Genomic DNA, 12,137 nt, shown 5'->3' with positions numbered 1-12,137 from the left:
TGCCTGACTTTTATGAAATTGTCCTAACCTCCTAGAGTCTCACTGTCTCCATTAGTAAAAAGGGGATGACATGTATAATTTTCATGTTATAGCCATTACTATATACCTTTGAATATGGTTGTGAGAATTAAGTACTTTATAAATCATATTATGCAGAACTATGTCCTACTATGTCTAGAAACTATCTTTTTTTAAAGTAATTTTCTTTTAATCTGAAAAGTTTGACTATAGTTTGACCAATCTCTCTCTAATTTACTTATTCAACTTTTTGAGGCATTTCTTACCTGTGCTTAAACTTGGGAGAAATGAAGCTTTAAATGCCTTTCTTTCTTCTTTTTCTATTTTATACTTCCCCTTTACCTAAGTTCTGCCTATTCCATATAGAGATTAAGGATTAAAGAATTTGTTGGAGTAAAGGAAATGTGCCTTTGCTTTTAGGGGAATCTAATAATTATTTTGCACTGTAACTTTATTTGGTGAAGAATACAGAAATAGGCTTGGTGATGAGTTTCTTTCACCCTCTGAGCATGAGTGTGTGTAAATATTGATTTTTTTTTTTTCATCTTCTAGTTACAACAATTGGAGCTTGCACAGATACAGCAGAGAGATGCTAATATCACAGCTCTTGCAGCTATTGGACCAAGGAAGAAGAGACCACTAGAATCTGGAAATGAGGTATTGAAATAATGTTCATTATTTTATTTTTAATATCAAGAAAGCAAGCCAAAAAGAAGCAAAGACTTGAAAATAGTTTACCCTGCTCTGTGCGCTGTTGCTGCCAAATTATCCTTTGCCAATTTTATAAAATCTTAATTTTTTCCAAGTTTTTAAGATTTATGTTGCCTTGAGCTTATTACTTATTTCTTTTATCATTCTACTTGTTACTCACTTCATATTTCTTTTAGTCCTCATTTCCTTTCATTCTGAGTCACTATTCCAGTTTTTTTTTTTATTTCTATTCATTCTTTCTAGTGGTTTTATGTAATCCTCACACCTGTAATCTGGCTGAATCTGCCCTCTTATTTCTTCCATGAACCCTGACTTATTCACTCCCACATCAGAAAAGCTCCTTTTCTGAACACATAATGTGTTTGCGTGGCATTAATTGTTCCTTGTATGAATATTTTTTCTTCTGTTTTAAACTTCTTAAGAAAGAACTATGATACTATTCTTTTGTATTCCCCATAGAATTAGGCACATATATATATATATATATATATATGCTCAATAAATATCATTGTTTGATTACTGTCAGGAAAGGATCTTTCTTACATCTTCAGAATAATTATTCAAGATAATATTAAGGGCCGGGCGCGGTGGCTCACGCCTGTAATCCTAGCATTCTGGGAGGCCGAGGTGGGCGGATCGTTTGAGCTCAGGAGTTCGAGACCAGCCTGAGCAAGAGCGAGACCCCATCTCTACTAAAAATAGAAAGAAATTATATGGACAGCTAAAAAAAATATATATATAGAAAAAATTAGCCGGGCATGGTGGTGCATGCCTGTAGTCCCAGCTACTCAGGAGGCTGAGACAGGAGGATCACTTGAGCCTAGGAGTTTGAGGTTGCTGTGAGCTAGGCTGACGCCACGGCACTCACTCTAGCCTGGGCAACAGAGTGAGACTCTGTCTCAAAAAAAAAAAAAAAAAAAAGATAATATTAGGCCTGAGGATGGATCATCAGGGCTGGGATATAGGGGTATGTTAAGCATCCCGAGATGGGGGTCAGCAATGAAAGAGCTATAGCTCATCTATTTTGTTATGTAGAATTTATTTTGTTTTTTTCTTAATTCTTAAGATGGAAGATTTGATGTAGAATTTAAATGTACTTTGAGGCAAGCTCTCCACCAACATTGATCCTGAATGTTGAAAGATTTAAAAAGTCTGGTTCTTTTCACTTTAAATGTAATGAATGTGATATGCTACCTGTCCACTGTCCAACGAGATGTGACCACTGTTAAGTTTTTCACATGTTCTTCCAGAAATTTGTTATAAATATGGGCACATTTCTGATGTGCATTCACAAATCTACATAAGTGATTTTGTTTTTCTTTTCTTTCTTTCTTTTTTTTTTTTTTTTGAGACAGAGTCTCACTTTGTTGCCCAGGCTAGAGTGAGTGCCGTGGCCTCAGCCTCGCTCACAGCAACCTCAATCTCCTGGGCTTAAGCGATCCTACTGCCTCAGCCTCTCGAGTAGCTGGGACTACAGGCATGCACCACCATGCCCGGCTAATTTTTTCTATATGTATTTTTAGTTGGCCAGATAATTTGTTTCTATTTTTCAGTAGAGACAGGGTCTCGCTCTTGCTCAGGCTGGTCTCGAACTCCTGACCTTGAGTGATCCACCCGCCTCAGCCTCCCAGAGTGCTAGGATTACAGGCATGAGCCACCGCGCCCGGCCTTGTTTTTCTTAAATGTGGTCAAACTGTACCTATTTGTTCTGCCCTTGATATATTTCTCCCTTTCCATAACGTACCTCATATAATTTACTTCCATATTTTTTAAAGGTCAATGACATTACTGTGTTTAGATAAACCATAATTTATTCAGCTAGTCCTAATGGACATTTAGGTTGTTTCCAGGTTTTTGCTTTTATCACCTCAGTGAACATCCTTGTACTTATGTTGTGTGCTTGTACAATGTAACTGTAAGTGAAATTCCTAGAAATGGAATTCCTGGGTTAAAGGGTATGAACATTAGGAAAGACTTTACGGGGGAAAACTCAAATGTTACAAAGATGGGGAGAACAGTATAATGAATCACCGTATACCACCACCCTCCTCCAGTGACTATCAATTTATGCCTAATTTTGTTGTCACCACCTTTCTTAGGTAAATTTTTCACCCCTCAGATTATTTTAAGTTAATCTCAGACTCAATACCATTTTATTCATAAATATTTGTTGCTTTTGATTTTTGATAACTTTTAAAATTACTCTCTGAATGAGTTGTATCAGTTTTTATATTCATTAGTGCCTATCTGCCCATACTCCCATCAACACTGAATTATTTTGTGATCTCGTGGTTGAAAATGCAATTTTTAATAGTGTTTATGAGTAATTCGAGCAGTTTTTCATGTGTAAATTGGTACTTTTCAATTTTTCTTTTTCACACTGAGTTACATTGTTTAATTGATTAAGGAGATGCAAAACCTGTTACTTCCATTTTATTTTGATTTGTCTGGGCTTTATACATCTAAAAATTTTTATTTTTCCTTAGGGGAAGAAAAATCCAGTCTTTCATCTTTGATTTTTTTTTTCTTTTTTTCTTTTTATTTTATTTTATTTTATTTATTTATTTATTTATTTTTTCTCCCCTCCCCCCCATATCTTTGATTTTTGTCTTTTGTGTTTATATTCTGTTTAGGAAGCCCATTCTTAATTAGAATTATGTGTTGACACTTTGGTCATTTCAATTTTTTTTTTGTTTGTTTTGTTTGTTTTTTTTTTTGTTTTTTTGTTTTGGCGAGGAGGGAGACAGCATCTTGCTCTGTTGCCCAGGCTAGAATGCCATGGTACTGTCACACACTGCAACCTCAAATGCCTGGGCTCAGGCGATCTTCCTGCCTCAGCTATCCGATTAGTTGGGACTACAGGTGCACACCACCATGCCCGGCTAATTTTTTTTAACATAGAGACGGGTCTCACTAAGTTGCTTGGGATGGTCACGAACTCCTGGCCTCAAGGGCTCCTCCCTCTTCGGCCTCCCAAAGTGCTAGGATTATAGGAAGGAGCCCCCATGCCCAGCCTCACTTTTTAAGGGTAAATCTTTGATTCATCCAGAATTTCTTTTTAATAAGAGTTGAAATATGGATTTAGCTTTATTCCCTCAGTCCTCCCTGATTTTCCCCCAGGCTAACAAATTATCCCAACACCATTTGCTCGATAATTCTTTCCCCACTGATTTCAAATGCCACCTTTATCACATACAATTTTGTATCAAAGTTACAAATTCCTATATATATTTGAGTCTATTTCTGTATACTCTGAACCAGTGCTACCTAATAGAACTTTCTGTGATTTTAAAAATGTTTTGTGTCTACGATGTCCTGAATAGCCACATAATGTCTCTTGAGCTTTTGAAATGTGGCTAATGTGAATGAGGAATGAATTTTTAATTTTTTTAAGTTAACATAAATTTCAGTAGCCATATGCTGCTGGTGGCTACTATATTGGGTAGTACTAGAGGACTATTCTATTGATATATATATATTTATGGCTATTTATGTATTAGTACCAATTCTATTTTTTAAACCATCTTAATCATTTTTAAGTGCATAGTTAAGTAGTGTTAAGCACATGCACATTGTTAAAAAGATCTCCAGAACTTTTTCATCTTGTACAACTGAAACTCTGTACCCATTAAATAATTCCCCATTTCTCCCTTCCCCCAGCCTCTGGTAACCACAATTCTACTTTCTGTTTTTATTCATTTAACTACTTAAATACCTCATATAAGTGGAATCATACAGTATTTGTCCTTTTGTGACTGGCTTATTTGACCTAGCATAACGTCCTCAAGGTTTCAGATCTTAATGGATTTAAAAATACGGTAAAACTTGGCCAGTATAGATTTTTTTATGTTTCTGTTTTTCTAGCACAAGACAACTCACTGCCCTTTATTTTTGGTCCATTTTCATGTAAATGTGTTTAAATGTGTCATTAGAATTGGGGCATGCTATTTCATCATTAAGCATATTCCTATAAATGTGTCTTGTTAGCATACTTTTTCTTTTGTGGCATGAATAGTTACTTGTAATTTTTTTTCATCCATATAGTTATTTATAACTCCTTTGAGAATGAGTTAGGAATGTCTAAGTTCCTGACCTACTTTATTATAGTAGCATTATACTACAAATTCTGTTAAATATCTGCTTTGTGGGGAATCAGCATAGCATATGGGGATAAGTATATGTGTTTTGGATTCAGAGAAATCTGGATTTGGTTCGTAACTCTATTAAGCTTTGGAACCTTGGACAAATTCTTTAAACCCTATACCTCAATTGTCCCCATTTGTAAAATGGGTATAACACCTATCTTGTAATATTTTAAGGATTGGTTTATGTGAAGTACTTAGTTCCTGGTCTCATGTAAGTACTTAATTGTCATCTTTGTCATCATAATGATAATACCATTATTTCAGCTTTTAATAGCATTTCATAAGTAGCATTAATGACCCATAGTGAATTCAAAATGTTAACCATTAATATCTCCAGAGCCTTGCTGCTTATTCTCATTTGAGTTTCTCACAAATTTTAGAAATATTAATCATTTCCTGACTTATATTAATCAGATTTTTAAGCGTTTTTCATTCATTGTATATTTGAATCTGAGAAAGTCTATAGTTGTGGGTGGATACTGAATTTGCTGTTTGTATTCGAAACAGTGATAAAAGTCAGCTTATGTGACTTACCTATCAGTATTAAAATGTTGAATTATTGGGGGGCGGGGAAGAAAAAAAAACAAAAAACAAAACAAAAAAAACGTTGAATTATTTAATATTTAGTTTCAATTAAAATTAGAAAAGTCAGGCATTTTCTAACTTGGATATAAATATGTTGAATCATCTTTTCACTTGGTGCTTCTTTAGTTTGAGAACCTAGGCATATGTATTTTCCCCTGTATTTCCTGGACTTTAACCTTAGATAATTGTCAGACTTGTAAATAGAGTCGGTCCTTCGGATCCATGGGTTTCACATCTGCAGATTCATTCCACTGCAGATCAAATATATTTGGGGGAGAAAACCCATACAATTAATAATCCAATAATAGAAAATATAAGTTAAAAACAATACAGTATAATAGCTATTTACATAGAATTTACAATGTATTAGGTATTATAAGCAATGTATTATACGTAGTCTGATTTAAAGTATAAAGGAAGATGTATATGCATTATATGCAAATACTATACCATTTTATATCAGGGACTTGGGCATCCTCAGGTTTTGGTGTCTATGTCCTGGAACCAGTTCCCTCCGGATACAAGGGATGATGCCTACCTGAATTGAAAATATCTATATTTCTGTAATGAGCTGGTGACATTTTAGTACAATTCTTATTTTGAAATTAGATGAAGATTACTTTCTTTTTTTGTCAATTTTTATTCATGGTGTTTTAATTTTAAAGACATTTTTCTTTTTAAAACGGGAAACAAGAGAAAACTATTTTGTATGCTCTTTCAACATTTAGGTATACTGCTAATTTATTGGCCCCTCCAATAATTTGAATTGCATTAGTTAGGATTATTAAAAATGCTTTATTCACTTGTTTTATTTCCTCACAAATAACACAAAAATATTGTATGAAACCATTTTCATTTTAATATTCTGGAAACACAGGCTTTACTTTCTGTTTGCTTCTTTCTTTATAGATGGGAACCTGAAATCTTTAACGTGTTTGATTTAAACTTGTTAGAATCAGCATATAATCCCAGAGGGAAGTAGGGGGTAGAGTCTAGTTCTTCTAAGCGTAACACTCTTAGTTCCAAATGCACATTTGTTCCTATTGCAGTGGGGAGAGCTTTCAGTTCGGAAGATTGAATAGAGTGATGGTGATTTTTTTAAAAGATTGAAATAAAAAAACTTAATACCTTTAGCATTCAGAGATTATCATTTTTGTTGATAATAAATTGGGGAAATTGGTTTTAGACCTTTGTCCTTTAGAAATTTTTTGTTATGATAAAACAAAGCTAAACTTCCTCTTTTCCATAGAAATGATCTATTTGTACAATTTATATATTAACCTGGCCTTTGGAAAGTTACACTTGATATTCTCTGAAGTCTTGGTAAAGTTGAATAGCATCACCTATTGTCTCCTTACATTATCCTGGCAAAGAGCAGTGAGTACCAGTTATCATTTTAAACCGATTGTTTATATTGTAGGCTTACTGGCTTTGGTGAGGGGTGGGAGGGGGAAAATAGTTAAAATTTACTACTAGGGAGTACTTTGAATATGTCCTTTTTTGTTGTTTCACTGCTGTGGTTTGAAGTTATGTATATGAGATTGTTTTTAAATTAATGTAGACTGTACAGATATTGATACAATAAAATAGAACCTACTTTACAAGTTAGAGTATTCGAGTGTATATTGTATAAGTATATTACATCAGTGATGTGTTTGGGGTCCTTTGGAATTTTAAAACATTAACTACTTCCTGTATTAATTAGAGATCCTTAGATTAGAAAGGATCTTTTTCCCCATAAGCTATACTTTCAAACAGTTTGCATGACTTATTAATGATCCAATATGAGTAACAGTGTTTATTTTATTGAATACAAAGATAGATTTTATTTTAACCTTATATAATAACATATCTAAAAAATCAAATTATACAAAACCAATTTTTAGAGCTATGAAAGTATAAATTATGGAATGTCAGCATACAGTTTTACTTTTGAGTGCTTTTTTAACTAACAAATAAATGAGGCCTCCCAAGTATATTTAATTATTCAATTGGTTTGAAAATGCTAATATTTCTGTACAAATTAAGATTAGCGACATGGGGCTTACAGTACTGATGTGCCTAGTATATTTTACTTAAAATAGTGTTCATTTGCTAACCAAAATGAAGACGTTATAATCTGTTTAAGTATATGTTCTTTCTCTCTGAAAGCATGTTAAAGTGCTATTTCATATAATTGTATTCTTAGGGATAAGAGGAAAAAGGGCCTTTCCGAAACTTTGCTTAGCAATAAATTAGAAAATTTAATTGAAAATCACAATTACCTAATCCTGGATTTCAGACAACTGTAGTTTTTCCACAGTGGAATTCTAATTCAGAGAGGAATGTCAGGTATCAAAAATAGTTTTATCTCTTACCACAATTAAGTGTGAATTTCTAAAATGCATTTCTTTTTTTTTTTTTGGCACACAAAGTTTTTATTTATAATCCAACAATTTTTAAGTGCACACTTATTGAGAAAGACATTTTTTTTAAATTTTTTGTTTGTTTTTCAGCTCATTATGGGGGGTACAAAAGATCAGGCTATATACATTGCCCATGCCTCCCCATCCTAAAATGCTTTTCTTTATTATACTTTATTTCTGAGCCTTGAAAATAAGATGTTTCATTTTGGACATTCCTGTAAATACTTTTTTTTTTTTTTTGAGACAGAGTTTCACCCTGTCGCCTTGGGTAGAGTGCAGTAACATCATCATAGCTCACTGCATCCTCAAACTCCTGGACTCAAATGATCCTCTTGCCTCAGCATCCTGAGTATCTAATACTACAGGCATGCATCACCATGCCTGGCTAAGTTTTCTATTTTAGTGGAGACAGTGTCTCTTTCTTGCTCAGGCTGATCTTGGACTCCTGACCTCGAGCCATCCTCTCTCCTCGGCCTCCCAGAGTGCTAGGATTACAGGCGTGAACCACCACACCTGGCCTGTAAATACTTATTTTTAAACCAACTGTTCTTCAAGTAATATTAACCAGGGAACTATTATTGGGATAGAACTTATAAAATGATTCTATTGCAAAACCCTAAATCCATATTCTTGACCATTTGTATTTGATGGGCTCACTATAAGATTAATAATAGAGGTCATCACATTGTAGTATTTTATGAGTGGAGTGGACTTATTGGATGTAAGGGAAAGAAGATCAGAAGGACCTTGACAATAACATGCTAAATTCCACTGTCAGGTATATTTCATGTTCTGGCTTGCAAAGAATGATTGCTGGGAGAATTGAACTCTTGAAAGTCCTATATCACAAATAGTGTTCTATAGCAATTGTTTGCTGTACATACTCAGTTAGATCTTTTTTTGTATAAACGAAGGTTTTATTAGTATTTATTTTACTATTGTAACAACTTACCTTTACCTCCAGCTTGATGTGTTTTAAACATTAGGGTAATTTGTTTGATAGGGGCAATGGGGTGGAGAAGAGGTAGAGGATTTTCAAAAGGCTATGGGAAAACAGCAAGTAATAATCAGGATAAAGAAAGAAATGATGCTGTTGTAAAGGAAACAAATGTTTTAAGGATCTTTTCCACATTTTTTCTTTGTTTTTATTTGGCCCTCTGTCTGCATGTCATAAAATACAAATAAAATAGTTCTACTTTGCTAGACAACTGGTCCTCTGAAGGACAAAGTATATCATTAGAGCCTGGTATACAACTTTAAAAAGTACATAGCAAGTAAAGCTCTTTTAAAGAAATAAACTGAACTCATTGTAAGAAAAATCAGGCTGTGCACAGTGGCTCACGCCTATAATCCTAGCACTTTAGGAAACCAATGTGGGAGGATTAATTGAAGCCAGGAGTTTGAGAGCAGCCTGAGCAAGAGCGAGACCCCATCTATACAAAAAATAGAAAAATTAGCCAGGCATGATGGCGCATGCCTGTAGTCCCAGCTACTCAGGAGGCAAGAAGATTGCTCCAGCCCAGAAGTTTGAGGTTGCAGTGAGCTATGATGACACCACTGCCTGGGTGACAGAGCAAGACCCTGTCTCTCAAAAAAAAAGATAAAATCATAAGTTATCTATGAATCAGTGCTGAAGCAGTGTAAATGTATTAATAATAAAGTGTGTTATATTTTGAAAAATGTTTTCTTTAGCTTTATAAATACATGATAGCATTTGAGATAGTTGAGAAAATAATTCACATTAATTTGGCAAATTTCTATTGCATGCCTACTATTTTGAAAAATTTAATTTTATTCATATGAAAAAGGAAACTCTTTAGTCCTTTTAGTAGACAGCCAGAAATGAACTAGACATGACATTAATTTGAGTATTTCTGAGCAAAAATTTACCAGAGTTATAGTGGCACAAACATTCTTTCCCTGTTCCTCATGATTCGATATTATATCCTCAATGTCCTAGTACATTGTAGGCACTCTGTAAAAGAATTCCTTAATGGAGTCCCACAATTCTAGCTCTATGAAGAAATCTGTGTGGTAGATAGCCGTTTTCCCCCTCTGTGCCAGTCCTTACAACAGTGTTCCCCCTCTCTCGCCCATTATTTCTGTGCTTCGGTGGTGTGCTCTTTCTGGGAAGTCAAAGTCAGCTAGTTCAGTGCCAGGTAGTGATGCACTTGGTTTTTAAAACAAGTACAGTAAGCATTCTGCAGCAGCTTCCTGCTCCTCGCCAAAAAGGAAGTCTCTGGAAGCTAGATAGCAGTGTCCTGGTAAGGCAGTGATGGAACTGGAGAGAGTGCTGTCCAGGAAGGATCAGAACTCTGATGGTAAGAGGAAAAATCAGGAGGCAGAGTGAGATGGAATCCATTCCTTTGTCATCTTCAGAGAAGATGATATTAGAGATTTATGGACTTAGTTATTTCCCCCCTTATTGCCTTTCCACAAATCATTTCAGCGTGTAGTAGGGTAGGGCTCCCAAAGCACTAGGCTTGTGGTGGGCTCCTCAGACTCAGAGCGCCACTCACATTTCTTTGACTCTACTTGATAGAAAATATTATTTTGTTTTTATTTCTTGACTTTTTTTCTTTATTCCCACCCACTTTATAAAAGGACAGTTATATCGAATTATTAAAACCAGAGCTCTTTGGAATGTAATATTTAGATTAGATTTCAGGAATAACTTTCCGACAGTGTTTATACTAGCGTGAATTTACCTCAGTGTGTAATCACTGAGATCCTTTCCAGTGCCAGCATTCTCTAAATCTTTGAGTTTCTCTGAAATGAAGAGGGATCTCCCTTGAAAAGTAACAAAAGAAGTTAGATTGCACAGTCAGCAAGTGATTATTGACTTTAGGGGAAGGGTAGGGAAGGGGATCTCCTATGTCTGCCATGCTTTTAAAGTAGTACTGCTTAAAGCAAGGGGTATAGCTGCTTTTCATGTGAGGGAGAGGGGGTGTTTAACTATGGTCATGTTTAAAATGTTCAAATAGTATAGAAGAGTATTTAAAACAGCTCCTAAGTGTCTTGGCTATCTTTTCTGAAAATTTCCATGCATATTATTAGCTTAAATCATGTGAACTTACCATTTTTTTGGCAATTTGTAGGTAAAAACTGTTAAGTATTGGCACTTTCATGTAGTTCAACCTTTCAACCTAATACAGTTATATATGCTTTTAAAATACATGTGTAATAATTATAGTTTACCTTAAGCAATTATAATAGGATGTATCATCTTCATTAGTCCTCACAACTTCTCTGTGAGATCATGCTATCGTTTTCCCCAAATGAAAAAATTGAGGTATGGAGAGGATTAGTTACTTATACAAACTTCCACAATTAGTAAGTAGAGGAGCCTAGGTACATATCCAAAGAATTTGATGTTCATCTGTTCTCTTAACCAGTATAATAGGATCTTACTAAAAGTACTGTTCCATAACTTGTGGAGCATTGTATCTTGGACAGTGTGTCAGGGTTCTCCAGAAAAACATAATCAATAGGATAAATAGAGAAATATAAGAGGGGAATTTTAAAAATGGGAATTGGCTCAAATAATTATGGAGGCTGAGAAGGCCCATGATATGCTGTCTGCAACGTGGAGACTCAGGCAGAGTGGTGGTGTAATTCACTCTTAGCATGAATTCCTGGGAAACAAGGGAGCCAAAGGTGTAACTCTCAGTCAGAGGCTGAAGGCCTAAGAATGAAGGGGGTGGGGGGCAGAAGTGGGCCGTTGGTGTGAGTCTTGGAATAAGAATCTGAAGCTCTGAGGTCCAAAGATGCACATCCCAGCTCCAGAAGAGAACTTCTTCCTTTGCCTTTCCTTCACCTTTCTGTTCTACCTAGCTCCTCCATGATGGAATCCTGCCCACTCAGGTTGCTGAGGGTGGATTTCTTTATTCAGTCTACTGATTCAAATGTTAATCTCTTTTTAAAACACTCCTTTAACAGACACTCCCAGAAACAATGTTTTACCATCTATCTGGGTATCACCTAACCCAGTCAGGTTGACACATAAAATTAACCATCATGCACATTTTCCCATCCCATACTGATAGTTTTTTTTTTTTTTCCCCCTGAGACAGAGTCTTGCTCTTTCACCCAGGCTAGAGTGCAGTGGTGTCATCATAGCTCACTGCAACCTCAAACTCCTGGGCTTAAGCGATCCTCTTTCCTCAGCCTCCCAAGTAGCTGGGACTATAGGCTCAATCTACCACACCCAGCTAATTTTTTCTATTTTTATTAGAGGTGGGGTCTCATTCTTGCTCAGGCTGGTCTTGAACTC

At 35.2% G+C, this 12,137-nt stretch overlaps 1 protein-coding gene across 2 annotated transcripts in view; it reads left to right on the top strand.

Moving 5' to 3' along the window:
- TAF4B (TATA-box binding protein associated factor 4b) overlaps nt 1–12,137 on the top strand; it is a 115,764-nt gene that overhangs the window by 84,688 nt on the left and 18,939 nt on the right. For both annotated transcript variants that reach the window (XM_069468165.1, XM_069468164.1), the window contains exon 14: nt 571–675. In XM_069468165.1, the coding sequence (XP_069324266.1) occupies nt 571–675 (105 nt within the window). The remainder of the gene's footprint in view (nt 1–570; nt 676–12,137) is intronic.

Source organism: Eulemur rufifrons, chromosome 5 (assembly GCF_041146395.1).
Source record: "Eulemur rufifrons isolate Redbay chromosome 5, OSU_ERuf_1, whole genome shotgun sequence".
Taxonomy (NCBI): Eukaryota; Metazoa; Chordata; class Mammalia; order Primates; family Lemuridae; genus Eulemur; species Eulemur rufifrons.
This window is presented reverse-complemented; position numbering and strand designations above follow the sequence as displayed.